The sequence below is a fragment of the Somniosus microcephalus genome, chromosome 1 (assembly GCF_052327205.1).
Source record: "Somniosus microcephalus isolate GS21.2 chromosome 1, FLI_Smic_1.0, whole genome shotgun sequence".
NCBI lineage: Eukaryota > Metazoa > Chordata > Chondrichthyes > Squaliformes > Somniosidae > Somniosus > Somniosus microcephalus.
Window position 1 is genome coordinate 12,542,100 of NC_140987.1, and position 19,074 is coordinate 12,561,173.

The window sequence follows — 19,074 nt, forward strand, 5'->3', positions numbered from 1 at the left end:
AGAGAAACAGAGTTAACGTTTCAGGTCGATGACTTTTCACGACCTGAAACATTAACTCTGTTTCTCTCTCCACAGATGCTGCCTGACCAGCTGAGTATTTCCAGCATTTTCTGTTTTTATTACACTAAATCTGTGTCCTCTGGTTACTGACCCTTCTGCCACTGAAACAGTTTCTCCTTAGTTACTCTATCAAAACTCTTCATGATTTTGAACACCTATCAAATCTCTTAAACTTCTCTGCTCTAAGGAGAACAACCCCAGCTTCTCCAGTCTGTCCACGTAACAAAAGTCCTGCATCCCTGGTACCATTCTAATAAATCTCCTCTGCACCCTCTCCACGGCCTTGACACCCTTCCGAAAGTGAGGTGCCCAGAATTGGACACACTACTTCAGCTGAGGACGCACCAGTATTTTATAAAGGTTTAGCATAACTTTCTTGCTTTTGAACTCTATGCCTCTCTTTATAAAGCTAAGGATCCTGTATGCTTTTTTAACAGCCTCCTCAACTTGTCCTGCCAGCTTTAAAGATTTGTGTACCTACACCCCTTTTAAAATTGTGCCATTTAGTTTATATTGCTTCTCCTTATTCTTCCTACCAAAATGTATCACTTCACGCTTCTCTGCGTTAAATTTCATCTGCCACGTGTCCGCCCATTTCACCACTTAGTCTATGTCTTTTGCTACCTTCATTGTTTACTACATTTCCGAGTTTCATGTCATCTGCTAACTTTGAAATTATGCCCTTTATACCCAAGTAACGTGTATATAGGCTAAGGAAAAAGCATGCTTGTTGGGCTGAAAGGACCTTTTCTCATTCCATGATTTCTTACATTGCACTGTGTTCTTTTCTCCCCTTCTCATCCTGACAGATCCCAGCCGATTCCAGGACTCCTGGCGTCTTTCGGATGGATTTGTAGCAGCTGAAGCTAAAACCATTCTCCCACATCGAGCCCGATCCAGGTATGTGACTCCCTGATTAATGCAGTTGTTTGGGTGCACTTGACCAAGGCTAGAGACTACAACGTACGTGCAAAATCTCAACCTTGATTTATCCACAGAACATCAGTGCACTTAAAAGAAATTCATTCTGCGTGAAGCACTTTGGGATGTTAAGTGACTTGATAAAGTGCCATATAAATGCAAGTTTTTTCTTCATAACTGATTTTTTATTACTCTGCTTTTACTAACTCTGTCACTGTAAACAGCACAGTGCTTGTGCCAGAGTCTGTATTCTTTTTTCTCCGCTGCCACCAATTCATGTGGAACTTCTTCAACTCTTCAATTTTGTAATTTAAGCTGTTACAGCTTTTAACACCAGTGACGGGGTCCATGATCCCATTTATATGATTATGTATGAGAGATGGGACACAAGCTATATTCTCTTGTGTGTTCTAAAGAATCATTTTGAAATCTCTAAAATATCACTTTACTATTAACTAGACTACAGAGTGCACTGGGGAGTGCAGGGCTTTAGACACATCTCCTTCACCTCAAGGACATCAGTTCAAATCCAGCCTACGGAATGGTAGCATAGTGGTAATGTTGCTGGGCTAGTAATCCAGAGTGAGTTCAAATCCCACCACGGCAGCTGGGGACTTTAATTAAATAAATCTGGAATAAAGAGCTAGTATCAGTAATGATAACCATGAAACTATCAGATTGTATGGTTCATTAATCCCTTTTAGGGAAGGAAATCTGACATCCTTACTTGGCCTATATGTGACTCCAGACCCACAACAAGCCGCTCAGTTGTAACAAACCGCTGCGAAACACAATATAGGGATCCCTCCCCAACCGCGGGGGATAAGTCCCTGAAAACCCCCGTGGTTAGTAAAACCGTGGTTGGCAAATTCACTATAAACACAATAAAAAAGAATATAAAAAGCATAAAAATCATGTTATTTACCTTATTCCTAAATTAAAAACCACGGATACGTGAATTTCACTGCCGCGGTTGGCAAAGATTGTCACAGAGTGGAAACCGTGTATACGTGAAATCCGCGTATGGCAAAACCGCGGTTGGAGTGGGATTCCTGTAATAAGAATGAAATTGGACCGACTGGCTCCGGACACGGCAACAGCACTCCCAGCCCAGTCAACCCTGCATAGTCCTCCTCACCAACATCTGGGGACTTATGCCAAAATTGGGAGAGCTGTCCCACAGACTAGTCAAGCAACAGCCTGACATAGTCATACTCACAGAATCATACCTTTCAGCCAATGTCCCAAACTTCTCCATCACCATCCCTGGGTATGTCCTGTCCCACCGGCAGGACAGACCCACTGGGGTGGCGGCACAGTGGTATACAGTCGGGAAGGAGGGGCCCTGGTAGTCCTCAACATTGACTCCGGACCCCATGAAGTCTCATGGCTTCATGTCAAGCACGGGCAAGGAAACCTCCTGCTGATTACCACCTACCGCCTTCCTTCAGCTGATGAATCAGCACTCCTCCATGTTGAACACCACTTGGAAGAAGCACTGAGGGTAGCAAGGGCACAGAATGTACTCTGGGTGGGGGGACTTCAATGTCCATCACCAAGAGTGGCTCGGTAGCACCACTACTGACCGAGCTGGCCAAGTCCTGAAGGACATAGCTGCCAGTCTGGGCCTGCAACAGGTGGTGAGAAAACCTGCTCAATGGAGGGAAAAAGCTACTTGACCTCATCCTCACCAGTCTACCTGTCACAGATGCATATGTCCATGACAGCATTGGTAGAAGTGACCACCGCACAGTCATTGTGGAGACGAAGTCCCGTCTTCACACTGAGGACACCCTCCATCGTGTTGTGTGGCACTACCACCGTGCTAAATGGGATAGATTCAGAACAGATCTAGCAGCTCAAAACTGGGCATCCATGAAGCGCTGTGGGCCATCAGCAGCAGCAGAATTGTATTCCACCACAATCTGTAACCTCATGGCCTGGCATATCCCTCACTCTACCATTATCATCAAGCCAGGGGACCAACCCTGGTTCAATGAGGAGTGCAGAGGAGCATGCCAGGAGCAGCACCAGGCGTACCTAAAAATGAGGTGCCAACCTGGGGAAGCTGCAACACAGAACTACACGCATGCTAAAAAGCGGAAGCAGCATGCTATAGACAGGGCGAAGCGATCCCACAATCTAGGGATCGGATCAAAGCTCTGCAGTCCTGCCACTTCCAGTCGTGAATGGTGGTGGACCATTAAACAACTAACTGCAGGAGGAGGCTCCATGAATATCCCCATCCTCAATGATGGTGGAGCCCAGCACGTGAGTGCAAAAGACAAGGCTGAAGCGTTTGCAACCATCTTCAGCCAGAAGTGCTGAGTGGATGATCCATATCGGCCTCCTCCTGAGGTCCCCATCATCACAGAAGCCAGTCGTCTGCTAATTCGATTCACTCCACGTGATACAGGAAACTTTGTGCTATCCGGCACCCACGGGACCGAGCTGCTGCCGTTGCCTCAAAACTGCCGTACTCTCCAGAGTTAATGTTGAGAGATACGGAGATTCTTATCTCCGTATTTGACAACAAACACTGTTGCTTAGCAACAGCTTCTAAACACTCGGGTGTGGCCCTAAAGCTCTGTAGCTGAAGCTGTTGCTATAGCTACACAGCTTGACTGTTCAAACAAAGCAAAAAAAAACAAATAAAAAGAATAAAAAACGACTGCTGATTTTTGCCAGTGGCTCCAGATTGCCGGATAGCTCACCTCCGGATAGCACAAAGTTTCCTGTATTAAGAAACGGCTAAGCGCACTGGATACAGCAAAGGCTATGGGCCCCGACAACATCCCGGCTGTTGTGCTGAAGACTTCTGCTCCGGAACTGGACGTGTCTCTAGCCAAGCTGTTCCAGTACAGCTACAACACTGGCATCTATCCAACAATGTGGAAAACTGCCCAGGTATGTCCTGTCCACAAAAAGCCAATTACCGCCCCATCAGTCTACTCTCAATAATCAGCAAAGTGATGGAAGGCGTCATCGACAGTGCTATCAAGTGGCATTTACTCACCAATAACCTGCTCACTGATGCCCATTTTGGGTTCCACCAAGACCACTCGGCTCCCGACTTCATTACAGCCTTGGTCCAAACATGGACAAAGGAGCTGAATTCCAGAAGTAAGGTGAGAGTGAGTGCCCTTGACATCAAGGCAACATTTGACCGAGTGTGGCATCAAGGAGCCCTAGTCAAACTGAAGTTAATGGGAATCAGGGGGGGAAACTCTCCACTGGCTGGAGTCATACCTAGTACAAAGGAAGATGGTTGTGGTGGTTGAAGGTCAATCATCACTGCAGGAGTTCCTCAGGGCAGTGTCCTCGGCCCAACCATCTTCAGCTGCTTCATCAATGACCTTCCCTCCAACATAATGTCAGAAATGGGAATGTTTGCTGATGACTGCAGTGTGTTCAGTGCCATTCACAACTCCTCAGATAATGAAGTAGCATGCAACAAGACCTGGACGACGTTCAGGCTTGGGCTGATAAGTGGCAGGTAACATTCGCGCCACACAAGTGTCGGGCAGTGACTATCTCCAACAAGCGAGAGTCTAACCACCTTCCCTGGACATTCAATGTCATTACCATTACCGAATCCCCCACCATCAACATCCTGGGGATCACCATTAACCAGGAACTTAGCTGGACCAGCCACATAAATACTGTGGCAACAAGAGCAGGTCAGAGGCTAGGTATTCTGCGGCGAGTGTCTCATCTCCTGACTCCCCAAAGCCTTTCCACCATCTACAAGGCACAAGTAAGGAGTGTGATGGAATACTCTCCACTTGCCTGGATGAATGCAGCTCCAACAACACACAAGCAGCTCGACACCATCCAAGACAAAGCAGCCCGCTTGATTGGCACCCCATCCTCCACCTTAAACATTCACTCCCTCCACCACCGGCGTACCGTGGCTGCAGTGTGTACCATCTACAAGATGCACTGCAGCAACTCGCCAAGGCTTCTTCGGCAGCACCTCCCAAACCCGCGACCTCTTCCACCTAGAAGGACAAGGGCAGTAGGCGCATGGGAACAACACCAGCTCCAAGTTCCCCTCCAAGTCACACAGCATCCTGACTTAGAAGTATATCACCGATCCTTCATCGTCACTGGGTCAAAATCCTGGAACTCCCTACCTAACAGCACTGTGGGGGTACCTTCACCACACGGACTGCAGCGGTTCAAGAAGGCAGCTCATCACCTTCTCAAGGGCAATTGGGGATGGGCAATAAATGCTGGCCTAGCCAGCGAAGCCCACATCCCATAAACAAATTTAAAAAAACAAGGGATTGGAAGGCCATATGTGAAATGGGGTTGTGTCAATCTTATGCCAGTTCAGAGTTCCACAGTAAAAACTGCCATTAAACTGGCAGTCTCACTCATGTCGGAAGTGGGAAAATTTTGCAGTGATGTAGGCGTATTGTTGGGACAAATTAGAAGGACCGTTGCTCTGTACTTAACCTGTGTTGGACCTGACCTGGGAGTATTTGATGGGACAGTTTCAAGGGAGCTTTACTCTGTATCTAACCCGTACTGTACCTGCCCTGGGAGTGTTTGATGGGACAGTGTAGAGGGAGCTTTACTCTGTATCTAACCCGTGCTGTACCTGCCGTGGGAGTATTTGACAGGACAGTGTAGAGGGAGCTTTACTCTATATCTAACCCATGCTGTACCTGCCTTGGGAGTATTTGACGGGACAGTGTAGAGGGAGCTTTACTCTGTATCTAACCCGTGCTGTACCTGGCCTGGGAGTGTTTGATGGGACAGTGTAGAGGGAGCTTTACTCTGTATCTAACCCATGCTGTACCTTGTCCTGGGAGTGTTTGATGGGACAGTGTAGAGGAAGTTGTGTAACTTGTATGTGGAGTGTGTGGGATCCCTAAGACATTCTTAAGATGTGTTTTGTAGGATATAATGCGCAATATGTGTGAGGGATGCAATGTGTGATATTTGCGTAGAACTCCCAGGCATGCTGTAATATGTGCTTGTGGGACATATGTAATACGTGTAGGAGACATCCTGTGAGAATTTATAGAGTGTGTATCCCTTTTTGTGATGCTGTGTGTGAGGTGGAATACTCGAGCTGTGGGTCAGGCTTGTTTGCAGTTTTATTTACCTGAAGTGATGTGTTTCTGAATCCTCTTTTCCAGGCCAGACCTGATGGATAACTACTTGGCACTTGTGCTGTCTGCATTCATCAACAATGGACTCCTGGAGGTAACCATTAAAGTAGCAAGAAATCTTACTTTATTTTTGGCAGATGGGCAATATGAAACCGCAAGACCCCTGCACACAATATAATGCGGCAATCATTTGTTCAATAGATGAATATAATTTCCATTGGCGCGTTATAACTGTCACAGTCCTGTGAGATTTGTAGAGAATTATGAGAGTGAGTTGTCATTTAATCAACAGGTTTGAATGGTTTATAGATAGAATAATGGATACCAGGGATTTGGTTACAGGCTGGAATCTAATCAAGGGGTTCAAGGCATTTATATATAGAATAACGGATACCCGGGAGTGAGTTACAGGCTGGAATCTAATCGAGGGGTTTTGGGGTTTATACATAGAATAACGGATACCCGGGAATGAGTTACAGGCTGGAATCTAATCGCAAGGCAGGGCTGGCTCGAGCACGAGCAGTTTAATTGAAGCATTGAGTGTGTTTGAAGGTTGGTGTGTTTATATTGTACCTGTAATTTTTGACATCTAGCATTGGCTCACTGTTGATGACCATGGAAGTTCACACCAACACAGCCAGTACAGTGCGCTCCATGTTGCTGAAGAACCAAGGGGGAAAAATTTGGTAGCGACCATTTTGGGTCGCTAACATCGCCTTGGCACTAAATTTAGCGCCCGCTGAAAAATTGCACCGGCGATCACTAAATTAAGTTTTAGCGCCCCAAGAGGGAGGTGGAGCGCTAATTCAATGGCTTCACTTTCCCCTTGGAGCGCTACCCCTGAATATCGGGGCAGTGCATTCTGTAGCGTTACGCAGTGGGCCACATTGCGCTGCCGCATCGAAGGGCTCTTCCCCTCATTAAAGGGTAGGGCCCAAGGCCAGAACTCTGCGGGGCCCTACCTGGACTACCGGGGAGCAGGGTGTCGTGCTGCCAGATTGCGGCACGGGCCCCATGTTCAAAGAGTCAATGGGTCGTGACAAGTAAGTCGGACAATTTATTTTTCCACCGCCCGTTGTGTATGTAATATGTGTGCTACTTTGAACCTATGGACAGGACTGCACTACTTGTAGGGCGTAGTGATACGCAGTACCACTCCTGGCCATAGGGGTATAAATAGTACTGTGGGTACTGATCTCCCCTCAGTTCCCGCCTGTGGGCATGAAGTAAAGACCTACGTATAGTCCCTACCTCCAACCAGTAAAGACCTGTTTGAGTTAAAAGTTTAAGTCTTTGTGTTAATTGTTCAATACAATACACATACTTAACACTGGCGACGAGTCAGGTTCTTACCCTGCGGCAGTTGGAGAGGTTTCAAACATCACCACCCCACTAGAAGCGACAGGCTTTAGGACTCTGAAGCCTCCATCAGCGACTGAGCACTGGAGTGCAGCAGCCATCCTGACAGCTTCCAGCGACTGACAGAAGTCTTTCTGCAGTTTCCTTGTTCAACCTAGGTGGTGGGGTAAGCCGTGCAGCGTTGGCTGCAAAGACAGGGCTGGGGAAGTTGGAGAAGATAAGGGCGATCGCAATCCCTGATAAGAGCCGCGGTGAAACGCGCGAGCGGGTAAGCCAGAGCCCGGGAGGGAGCGAGCAAGAGCCGCGCGAGCGGGTGAGCCAGAGGCCGGGAGCCGCTTCAAGTGCGAGGCGCAGCGCGGGCCAGCGATCGGGACCAAAGATAAGGGCCGCACTCGGACTGAAAGGCGCGGCGGCTGCAGAAGCTCAAGGTGCGAGAGCCGCGGTGCACAGCGCGGGCTATCGATCGCGGCGAAGATAAGGGCCGCACTCGGGGGCTGAAGGGAGACGGCGTCGGGGGACGGGTGAAGACCGCCAAGCGCGGGAAAACCGCCATTTTGTGGGCGGAGGACGACGGCAAGAGCGGGAAGCCGCCATCTTTGATAACAAGTAAACAAAATAAAATCTGAGAAATTGCAAATCTACAATGCCTAAACACGGGAATATTAGCACCTTTGATAGTGACCTCGAAGATTGGGCCATATATGTTGAAAGAGTAAAAAATTATTGTAAGGCCAATAAAATTCGTGACCAAGATAAAGCTCTAACATTATTAAATTTAATGGGTGCGAAGACATACGGGCAATTGAAACACCTGTTATCACCAGATGAACCGGCGGATAAGACGTTCGATGAGATTGTTACTGTCCTGAAAGATCATCTAAACCCCACGCCGCTGATGCTAGCGGAACGATTTAAATTTTACGACAGAAGGCAGCTACAGCATGAAAGCAATGCTGAATATTTGCTGGAATTGCGTAAATTAGCGAAATATTGCCAGTTTGGAACGGGACTGACAGATGCACTACGAGACAAATTTGTGTGTGGTTTATTTAAACAGGATACACAAAAGCGACTGCTCGAGGAGAATGAGCTGACGCTTGAGAAGGCGGTCACTATGGCAGCAGCACACGAAGCCGCAGCGAGAGGCACGGCAGTAATGCAGCTACGGTCACCGGAGCTCAGTGCACACAAATTGGGTGTGAGTTCTGGCAAATGTTATCGTTGTGGAAAGACAACGCATGATCAGAACCAGTGTTGGTTTAAAAACCAAGAATGTAGAACTTGTGGTAGGCTTGGACATATAGCTAGAGTATGCAGGTCAGGGAAGAAGACCAGCAACAAGAAGTCACCGCAAGGAAAATACGCAAAGGTACACAAGGTGACCGACCAGGAGTCCGATTCAGACGCTAGCAGTAATGAACTGGCTAGCTTAAGAGTACTCAACGCTGGTAAGGGTGCAGACCTCCAGACAATTTGGGTCACTCTTCAGATAGAAGGAGTCCAAGTAAAACTGGAATTGGACACTGGATCGGCATTGACGGTCATAAATAAGAAAGATTACGGAAAGTTATTCCAACATATTCCACTACAGGATACGGGGATTATATTGAAAACATACACGGGGCAAAGAGTGTACCCCATCGGGAAAATAGAGGTGGCAGTGGTCCACAAGGGCGAAGACAGTCAAATAATGGACTTATATGTGATATCTGAAGGAGGTCCTCCACTACTAGGACGGGAGTGGATTAGGAAAATGAATATGGACTGGCATTTCCTACAAACAATAACGAGTGAGAACTCGGTGAAGATAGTCGGCCCAGACTCTGGAACGGATGATGGTAAGCCCAACTCAGGTGCAAAAGACAAAGTTTCAGCACAGAATTCCACTGAGCAACAACAACATAGTTTAACTGTGGATTCTGAGTCTGGCAAGTCTACTGATGTGCCCATTTCTGAGGGACACCGGGCTCGAACTCAACTCCATTTCAAACTACAACAGCAATTAGAACAAATGCTTCGCCGTTTTGAGCAAGAGTTGAATGCAACGAAAGAGTTCTTTGATATAGAGTTGGAGAATCTGGAAAGACAACAGAAGCAGCTGATGGAGAAAATGGAGCAGGAGCACACAAAACGTCTGATGTCAGAGGAGTTAACGGTCAGCCAACTCCTGCATATGCTGAAGGACAGGACTCTGAAATGGGAAAAACTTGAACACGAACTTCAATATTCAAACGAAAGGGGTTCGGAGCTCTCAAAGGTTATTGGAAGAGCTGAGGTGGCAACACAGACTGAGATGACTGCAACAGAGCAGCCCTTGGATGCCAAAAGTACGCTGACTCACGTCAACGTAGAACAACAGACCGCTGAAACAGCTGCTCCGGTAGAGGGATTGAATAGTCCGATCAATCAATCTCCAAAAGAAGTTGAAGTAGTAAAATCTCAAATGAGGTCATTAGTAAACGACTTGCTGAAAGCCCAGAAAAAGCTGGATGAAGAGGTACGCATGAAGAAGTCTCTTCAGGAAAGATGTCTGGACTTGGAACAAAAGCTGGCTAACACCCAGCTGGGTATGGAGGAAATAGAAGACCCTCTCGCTGGCCTAGATCAGGACGACACCGAATATTACTATGTCCTGTCCTGCCCAACTTGTAACTTCGACTCCCACCATACAGAAATCATGGAGGAGCACCGAAAGTCTACGGAACATCGGGAGAAGGTGGCTCTACTACGGAAAAAGGAGGAAGAGAAGGAGGAACTGCGCATGCAGCTGGCAGCTGACAGTGGAGCCCAGAGAGTCTCCAAGAAGCAGAAAAGGAAAAGTCGAAACAGAAGATGACCCATCTGAGCCATTATTACCTCTACCAGATCACACACGTGGTCCCTCCGAACGGAGCCAATTCAGTTCGGAAGTTCAAACTGTTAAATCCATGGAAGGACTATTGAAGGAGTCACTCCAGCAACGTGAACCGACTACACCACAGAGATTGAATCTGTGAACTGTTTTCCGCAGAGACTGAATCTGTGATCTGTTTTGACATGAAGTTATCTATGTATCTATGTTATTCTGTTATGTAAACCTGAAGTTATATATGTTATTACGTTATGTTAAATGGGGAGATGACTGTAAAGCTAAGAAGGGAGGAATGTTGTGTATGTAATATGTGTGCTACCTTGAACCTATGGACAGGACTGCACTACTTGTAGGGCGTAGTGATACGCAGTACCACTCCTGGCCATAGGGGTATAAATAGTACTGTGGGTACTGATCTCCCCTCAGTTCCCGCCTGTGGGCATGAAGTAAAGACCTACGTATAGTCCCTACCTCCAACCAGTAAAGACCTGTTTGAGTTAAAAGTTTAAGTCTTTGTGTTAATTGTTCAATACAATACACATACTTAACACCCGTCTCCTCCCCTTTACTTATTGCCCTGTGAGCCTCCTGCCACTCCGTTCCCACCCCCTGAATCGGTCACTGTCATCACCCGGTGCAGATTCAGGGGCCACTGGCCAATTTCGCAGGCGGGGCGAAAACAGGCCACTGCGCACGGCGATGACGTCATCATCACCTGTGGAGCGGGGCGCTACCGGTTACCGCCGCTACTAAACTCCTGCTGAATTTGGCGGGAGTCGTTAGCGGCACCGCGCCCGGGCGAAAAGTCGTTTGCGCCCTGGGGGGGTGCTAACGAGAGGCACAAATGCACTGAATTTCTAGCTCCTACAGTATTGTGTTAATGTTAGATTACTGCTATTCTATAAATATTGTCTGTTCCAAGAATTAGGGACATTTTAGTACAGAGGGAGATTTATTTAAAGGGAGCCCTGTAAATGAGCGGTGTGCCTGGGCTGCGGCAAAGCGCAGGCATTTTTGGTTCTGTTTTATTTTTCGCCATTGTAATTCATCCTATCTCTTTCCTTAGAGTCTGGTTGAAGTGCTAACGAGCAGCAATGATAATGTGTCTATGCGGGCCACCATCATGCTAGGCGAGCTCCTGCACATGGTAAGATGACCTGTAACCAGCCTGACACAGCCCCTTCTCGTCCTGTAACTTAAGGAAGTGGCCCTAGAAATAGTAGATGCATTGCTGGTCATCTTCCAAAATTCTATAGACGCTTGAATAGTTCCCATGGATTGGAGGGTAGCTAATGTAACCCCACTATTTAAAAAAGGTGGTAGAGAGAAAATGGGGAATTATAGACCAGTAAGCCTGACATCGGTAGTGGGGAAAATGCTAGAGTCCATTATAAAAGATGTAATAGCAGAGCACTTGGAAAACAGTGACAGGATCGGACAAAGTCAACATGGATTTACAAAAGGTAAATCATGCTTGACTAATCTACTGGAATTTTTTGAGGATGTAACTGGTAAAATAGATAAGGGAGAACCAGTGGATGTGGTGTATTTGGACTTTCAGAAGGCTTTCGATAAGGTCCCGCATAAGAGATTGGTGTGCAAAGTTAAAGCACATGGGATTGGGGGTAAGGTACGGACTTGGATAGAGAACTGGTTGGCAGACAGAAAGCAACGAGTTGGAATAAACGGGTCTTTTTTCTGAGTGGCAGGCAGTGACTAGTGGGGTACCACAGGGATCGGTGCTAGGACCCCAGCTATTCACAATATATATATTAATGATCTAGACGAGGGAACTAGATGTAATATCTCCAAGTTTGCAGACGACACAAAGCTGGGTGGGTGGGTGTGTGTGCTGTGAGGAGGATGCAGAGAAACTGCAGTATGATTTGGACAGGTTGGGCGATTGGGCAGATGCATGGCAGATGCAGTATAATGTGGATAAATGCGAGGTTATCCACTGGTGGCAAAAACAGGAAGACAGATTATTATCTGAACGGCAATAGATTGGGAAAAGGGGAAATGCAACGAGACCTGGGTGTCCTTGTGTACCAGTCGTTGAAGGTAAGCATGCAGGTGCAGCAGGCGGTTAAGAAGGCAAATGGTATGTTGGCCTTCATAGCGAGAGGATTCGAGTACAGGAACAAGGATGTCTTGCTGCAGTTGTACAGGGCCTTGGTGAGACCACACCTTGAGTATTGTGTGCAGTTTTGGTCGCCTTCTCTGAGGAAGGATGTTCTTGTCATGGAGGAAGTGCTGCGAAGATTCACCAGACTGATACCTGGGATGGCAGGAATGACGTATGAAGAGAGATTGGGTCGATTGGGCTTATACTCGCTGGAGTTTAGAAGAATGAGAGGGGATCTCATTGAAACTTATAAAATTCTAACAGGACTAGACAGACTAAATGCAGGAAGGATGTTCCCGATGGCGGGGGAGTCCAGAACCAGGGGTCACAGTCTAAGGATAAGGGGTAAGCCATTTAGGACTGAGATGAGGAATTTCTTTACCCAGAGAGTGGTGAACCTGTGGAATTCTCTACCACAGAAGGCAGTTGAGACCAACTTATTAAATATATTCAAGAAGGAGTTAGATATATTTCTTAAGGCTAAAGGGATATGGGGAGAAAGCAGGGACAGAGTACTGAATTTGGATGATCAGCCATGATCTCATTAAATGGCGGAGCAGGCTCAAGGGGCCGAATGGCCTGCTCCTATCTTCTATGTTTCTATGTTAACTAATATACTGTAACCAGGCTGATGCTGCCCCTTCTAGTCCAGCACCCAGCCTGACACTGCCCCTTGTAGTCCTGTAACCAGCCGAACACAGCCCTCTCTAGTCCTGTAATGAGTGTCCTGTAACCAGGCTGGCACTGCCCTCCCTGTAACCAGGCTGACACTGCCCCCCCTAGTCCTGTAACCAGCCTGACATTGCCCTTCCTAGTCCTGTAACCAGGCTGGCACTGCCCTCCCTAGTCCTGTAACCAGCCTGACACTGCCCCCTCTAGTCCTGTAAACAGGCTGGCACTGCCCTCCCTAGTCCTGTAACCAGCCTGACACTGCCCTCCCTAGTCCTGTAACCAGCCTGACACTGCCCTCCCTAGTCCTGTAACCAGCCTGACACTGCCCCCTCTAGTCCTGTAACCAGCCTGACACTGCCCTCCCTAGTCCTGTAACCAGCCTGACACTGCCCTTCCTAGTCCTGTAACCAGGCTGACATTGCCCTTCCTAGTCCTGTAACCAGCCTGACACTACCCTCCCTAGTCCTGTAACCAGGCTGACACTGCCCTTCCTAGTCCTGTAACCAGCCTGACACTACCCTCCCTAGTCCTGTAACCAGGCTGACACTGCCCTCCCTAGTCCTGTAACCAGCCTGACACTGCCCCCTCTAGTCCTGTAACCAGCCTGACACTGCCCTCCCTAGTCCTGTAACCAGCCTGACACTGCCCTCCCTAGTCCTGTAACCAGGCTGACATTGCCCTTCCTAGTCCTGTAACCAGGCTGACACTGCCCTCCCTAGTCCTGTAACCAGCCTGACACTGCCCTCCCTAGTCCTGTAACCAGCCTGACACTGCCCTCCCTAGTCCTGTAACCAGGCTGACACTGCCCTCCCTAGTCCTGTAACCAGGCTGACACTACCCCCTCTAGTCCTGTAACCAGCCTGACACTGCCCTCCCTAGTCCTGTAACCAGGCTGACACTGCCCTCCCCCAGGCTGACACTGCCCTCCCTAGTCCTGTAACCAGGCTGACACTGCCCTCCCTAGTCCTGTAACCAGGCTGACACTGCCCTCCCTAGTCCTGTAACCAGCCTGACACTGCCCTCCTTAGTCCTGTAACCAGGCTGACACTGCCCTCCCTAGTCCTGTAACCAGGCTGACACTGCCCTCCCTAGTCCTGTAACCAGGCTGACACTGCCCTCCCTAGTCCTGTAACCAGCCTGACACTGCCCCCTCTAGTCCTGTAACCAGCCTGACACTGCCCTCCCTAGTCCTGTAACCAGGCTGACACTGCCCTCCCTAGTCCTGTAACCAGCCTGACACGGCCCTCCCCCAGGCTGACACTGCCCTCCCTAGTCCTGTAACCAGGCTGACACTGCCCTCCCTAGTCCTGTAACCAGCCTGACACTGCCCTCCCTAGTCCTGTAACCAGCCTGACACTGCCCCCTCTAGTCCTGTAACCAGCCTGACACTGCCCCCTCTAGTCCTGTAACCAGCCTGACACTGCCCTCTCTAGTCCTGTAACCAGCCTGACACTGCCCTCCCTAGTCCTGTAACCAGGCTGACACTGCCCTCCCTAGTCCTGTAACCAGCCTGACACTGCCCTCTCTAGTCCTGTAACCAGCCTGACACTGCCCTCCCTAGTCCTGTAACCAGCCTGACACTGCCCTCCCTAGTCCTGTAACCAGCCTGACACTGCCCTCCCTAGTCCTGTAACCAGCCTGACACTGCCCTTCCTAGTCCTGTAACCAGCCTGACACTGCCCTCCCTAGTCCTGTAACCAGGCTGACACTGCCCTCCCTAGTCCTGTAACCAGCCTGACACTGCCCTCCCTAGTCCTGTAACCAGGCTGACACTGCCCTCCCTAGTCCTGTAACCAGGCTGACACTGCCCTCCCTAGTCCTGTAACCAGCCTGACACTACCCTCTCTAGTCCTGTAACCAGCCTGACACTGCCCTCTCTAGTCCTGTAACCAGCCTGACACTGCCCTCCCTAGTCCCGTAACCAGGCTGACACTGCCCTCCCTAGTCCTGTAACCAGCCTGACACTGCCCTCCCTAGTCCTGTAACCAGCCTGACACTGCCCCCTCTAGTCCTGTAACCAGCCTGACACTGCCCTCTCTAGTCCTGTAACCAGCCTGACACTGCCCTCCCTAGTCCCGTAACCAGGCTGACACTACCCTCCCTAGTCCTGTAACCAGCCTGACACTACCCTCCCTAGTCCTGTAACCAGCCTGACACTGCCCTCCCTAGTCCTGTAACCAGCCTGACACTACCCTCCCTAGTCCTGTAACCAGCCTGACACTGCCCTCTCTAGTCCTGTAACCAGCCTGACACTGCCCTCTCTAGTCCTGTAACCAGGCTGACACTGCCCTCTCTAGTCCTGTAACCAGGCTGACACTGCCCTCCCTAGTCCTGTAACCAGCCTGACACTACCCTCCCTAGTCCTGTAACCAGCCTGACACTGCCCTCTCTAGTCCTGTAACCAGCCTGACACTGCCCTCTCTAGTCCTGTAACCAGGCTGACACTGCCCTCTCTAGTCCTGTAACCAGGCTGACACTGCCCTCCCTAGTCCTGTAACCAGCCTGACACTACCCTCCCTAGTCCTGTAACCAGCCTGACACTGCCCTCCCTAGTCCTGTAACCAGCCTGACACTACCCTCCCTAGTCCTGTAACCAGCCTGACACTGCCCTCTCTAGTCCTGTAACCAGCCTGACACTGCCCTCTCTCGTCCTGTAACCAGCCTGACACTGCCCTCTCTAGTCCTGTAACCAGGCTGACACTGCCCTCCCTAGTCCTGTAACCAGCCTGACACTGCCCTCTCTAGTCCTGTAACCAGCCTGACACTGCCCTCTCTAGTCCTGTAACCAGCCTGACACTGCCCTCTCTAGTCCTGTAATGAGTGCCCTGTAACCAGCCTGACACTGCCCTCTCTAGTCCTGTAATGAGTGCCCTGTAACCAGCCTGACACTGCCCTCTCTAGTCCTGTAACCAGCCTGACACTGCCCTCTCTAGTCCTGTAATGAGTGCCCTGTAACCAGCCTGACACTGCCCTCTCTAGTCCTGTAATGAGTGCCCTGTAACCAGCCTGACACTGCCCTCTCTAGTCCTGTAACCAGCCTGACACTGCCCTCTCTAGTCCTGTAATGAGTGCCCTGTAACCAGCCTGACACTGCCCTCTCTAGTCCTGTAACTAGCCTGACACTGCCCTCTCTAGTCCTGTAATGAGTGCCCTGTAACCAGCCTGACACTGCCCTCTCTAGTCCTGTAATGAGTGCCCTGTAACTAGCCTGACACTGCCCTCTCTAGTCCTGTAACTAGCCTGACACTGCCCTCTCTAGTCCTGTAATGAGTGTCCTGTAACCAGCCTGACACTGCCCTCTCTAGTCCTGTAACTAGCCTGACACTGCCCTCTCTAGTCCTGTAATGAGTGTCCTGTAACCAGCCTGACACTGCCCTCTCTAGTCCTGTAACTAGCCTGACACTGCCCTCTCTAGTCCTGTAACTAGCCTGACACTGCCCTCTCTAGTCCTGTAATGAGTGCCCTGTAACTAGCCTGACACTGCCCTCTCTAGTCCTGTAACTAGCCTGACACTGCCCTCTCTAGTCCTGTAATGAGTGCCCTGTAACCAGGCTGACACTACCTCGTTGACCACAATAACATCTGGTTGCTAGAGAGGGTTAAGAATGTGACGGAAACACCTGGATTTTTATGGGGTGTAATATCTCAGAAATGTGATGTTGTGCTTCACATGGCATAAATTGCTTTGAAGTGTCATCATTACTGTTATGCAAGTACAGGGGGTGGCCATGAGGTGAATGACATTGTATTGCTGGTTTTGGCATCTTGAAGTGAAACCTATTTTAGTGATTTGGTTGAAAGATTTATGTTGGCCAGACACTTGGCGACCTTCCCTGCTCTCTTCGATATATCCACCTGACCAGGCAGATGTATCCTCAGTTTAACATCGCATCTGAAGTTCAGCACTCCCTCAGCACCGCACTGAAGTTTCACATAAGCTCGTGCTCTCATGTGTTCAGCGTAAACATCTGCTTTTCTCACACAGGCAAATACTATCCTGCCGTACACCTACAGCCACCACTTGCACTGTCTACCGACCCTCATGAACATGGCAGCTTCCTTCGATATCTCTCAGGAAAAGCGGCTGTAAGTATTAGATTTCACCATTCGTACTAAGTCATCCAGCATGCACATCCGGGTTCAAGGGGATTAATGCAAAATAAAGCTCGCACTGCAGGCGTGGTTACTGCCTGTACTTTGCAACATTTATGGCACTGTTCATTCTCTCTTGCTCTGGTACGGACCATATAGAAGCTCTCTTGAGGGGGGCCATTTTGGTACTGAACCATGCAAGTCAGAGGTTTCCAGATTCTACCCGTGGTCTGCACTGAGTTGGCTGATCTCGGCTGGGGCAGCAATACAGGTGCTATTGGCCTCAAGATGCCTGAAGCTGAGGGGCCGAGAGGGGGTTTTTCAGCCAGGACTCCTGCTCCTGACTGCTATCCACTAACCCCTGCTGGAAAGTACATGTGGATTTGATGAGGATCTATCATTGCCCATCCCTGGTGGGGATGCCTGCAGTACTATTTGCGACCAATGTTCCCTTTGCTCCAGGGGTCTTGTGCAGCCGGTGATCCGGCTTTTAAATTGAAAAAACAGCGCAGGCGTGGACTTTTGAATGGGCCGTACAGCCCGTTAAAGGGGCCGAGCAGCCCAAAAGAAATTACGGGGAACATTGCTTGCAACTTGTTTCAGGTGATGGAGGGTAGCCAGCATCATTGGACTGTACGCCAGAAAAAGTCGGCACCTTCAGGAGAGATGGGGAGAAAAACACAAACTAGAGTGTTTACTGTATGGCAACAGTGCCATGCGTACAGAAGGATCTCACTGTCCACAGGGGAGGCATTTATACAGTGTTGTATTATGTCTAATACAGTAGAAAGGAATACTCACCAATGCAACTCATTTTCATTCTAGTACTGGCCTCTGCTGTGGTAGTTTGGATCTGACCGTACCAGACAGGAGTGAATCGTTAGACGACACAAAGCTGGGTGGGCGTGTGTGCTGTGAGGAGGATGTCGAGAAACTCCAGGATGATTTGGACATGTTGGGTGATTGGGCAGAAACATGGCAGATGCAATATAATGTGGATAAATGTGAGGTTGTCCACTTTGGTGGCAAAAACAGGAAGGCAGATTATTATCTAAATAGCAATAGATTGGGAGAAGGGGAAGTGCAACGAGACCTGGGTGTCCTTGTGCGCCAGTCGCTGAAGGTAAGCATGCAGGTGCAGCAGGCGGTTAAGAAGGCAAATGGTATTTGGTATGTTGGCCTCCGTAGCGAGAGGGTTTGAGTACAGGAACAAGGATGTCTTGCTGCAGTTGTACAGGGCCTTGGTGAGACCACATCTTGAGTATTGTGTGCAGTTTTGGTCACCTTATCTGAGGAAGGATGTTCTTGCCATGGAGGGAGTGCAGCGAAGATTCACCAGGCTGATACCTGGGATGGCAGGAATGACGTATGAGGAGAGATTGTGTCGATTGGGCTTGTACTCGCTGGAGTTTAGAAGAATGAGAGGGGATCTCATTGAAACTTATAAAATTCTGACAGGACTGGACAGACTAGATGCAGGAAGGATGTTCCCGATGGTCGGGGAGTCCAGAACCAGGGGACACAGTCTAAAGATAAAGGGTAGGCCATTTAGGACAGAAATGAGGAGGAATTTCTTCACCCAGAGAGTGGTGAACCTGTGGAACTCTCTACCACAGAAGGCGGCGGAGGCCAGTTCATTAAATATATTCAAGAACGAGTTGGATATATTTCTTAAGGCTAAAGGGATCAAGGGGTATGGGGAGAAAGCAGTGACAGGGTACTGAATTTGGATGATCAGCCATGATCTCATTGAATGGCGGAGCAGGCTCGAAGGGCCGAATGGCCTACTCCTGCTCCTATCTTCTATGTTTCCCTTTTACCAGCTGTGTGCTGTACATGTACAGGAGCCGACACGGAGACACACACAGGCT

General features: G+C 49.1%; 1 protein-coding gene across 3 annotated transcripts in view; it reads left to right on the forward strand.

The window, feature by feature from the left end:
* The window catches only part of rictora (RPTOR independent companion of MTOR, complex 2 a), a 903,687-nt gene that overhangs the window by 238,762 nt on the left and 645,851 nt on the right, over nt 1-19,074 (forward strand). For all 3 annotated transcript variants that reach the window (XM_085966601.1, XM_085966449.1, XM_085966521.1), the window contains exons 13-16: nt 870-960; nt 6,132-6,198; nt 11,381-11,461; nt 17,097-17,197. In XM_085966601.1, the coding sequence (XP_085822727.1) occupies nt 870-960; nt 6,132-6,198; nt 11,381-11,461; nt 17,097-17,197 (340 nt within the window). The remainder of the gene's footprint in view (nt 1-869; nt 961-6,131; nt 6,199-11,380; nt 11,462-17,096; nt 17,198-19,074) is intronic.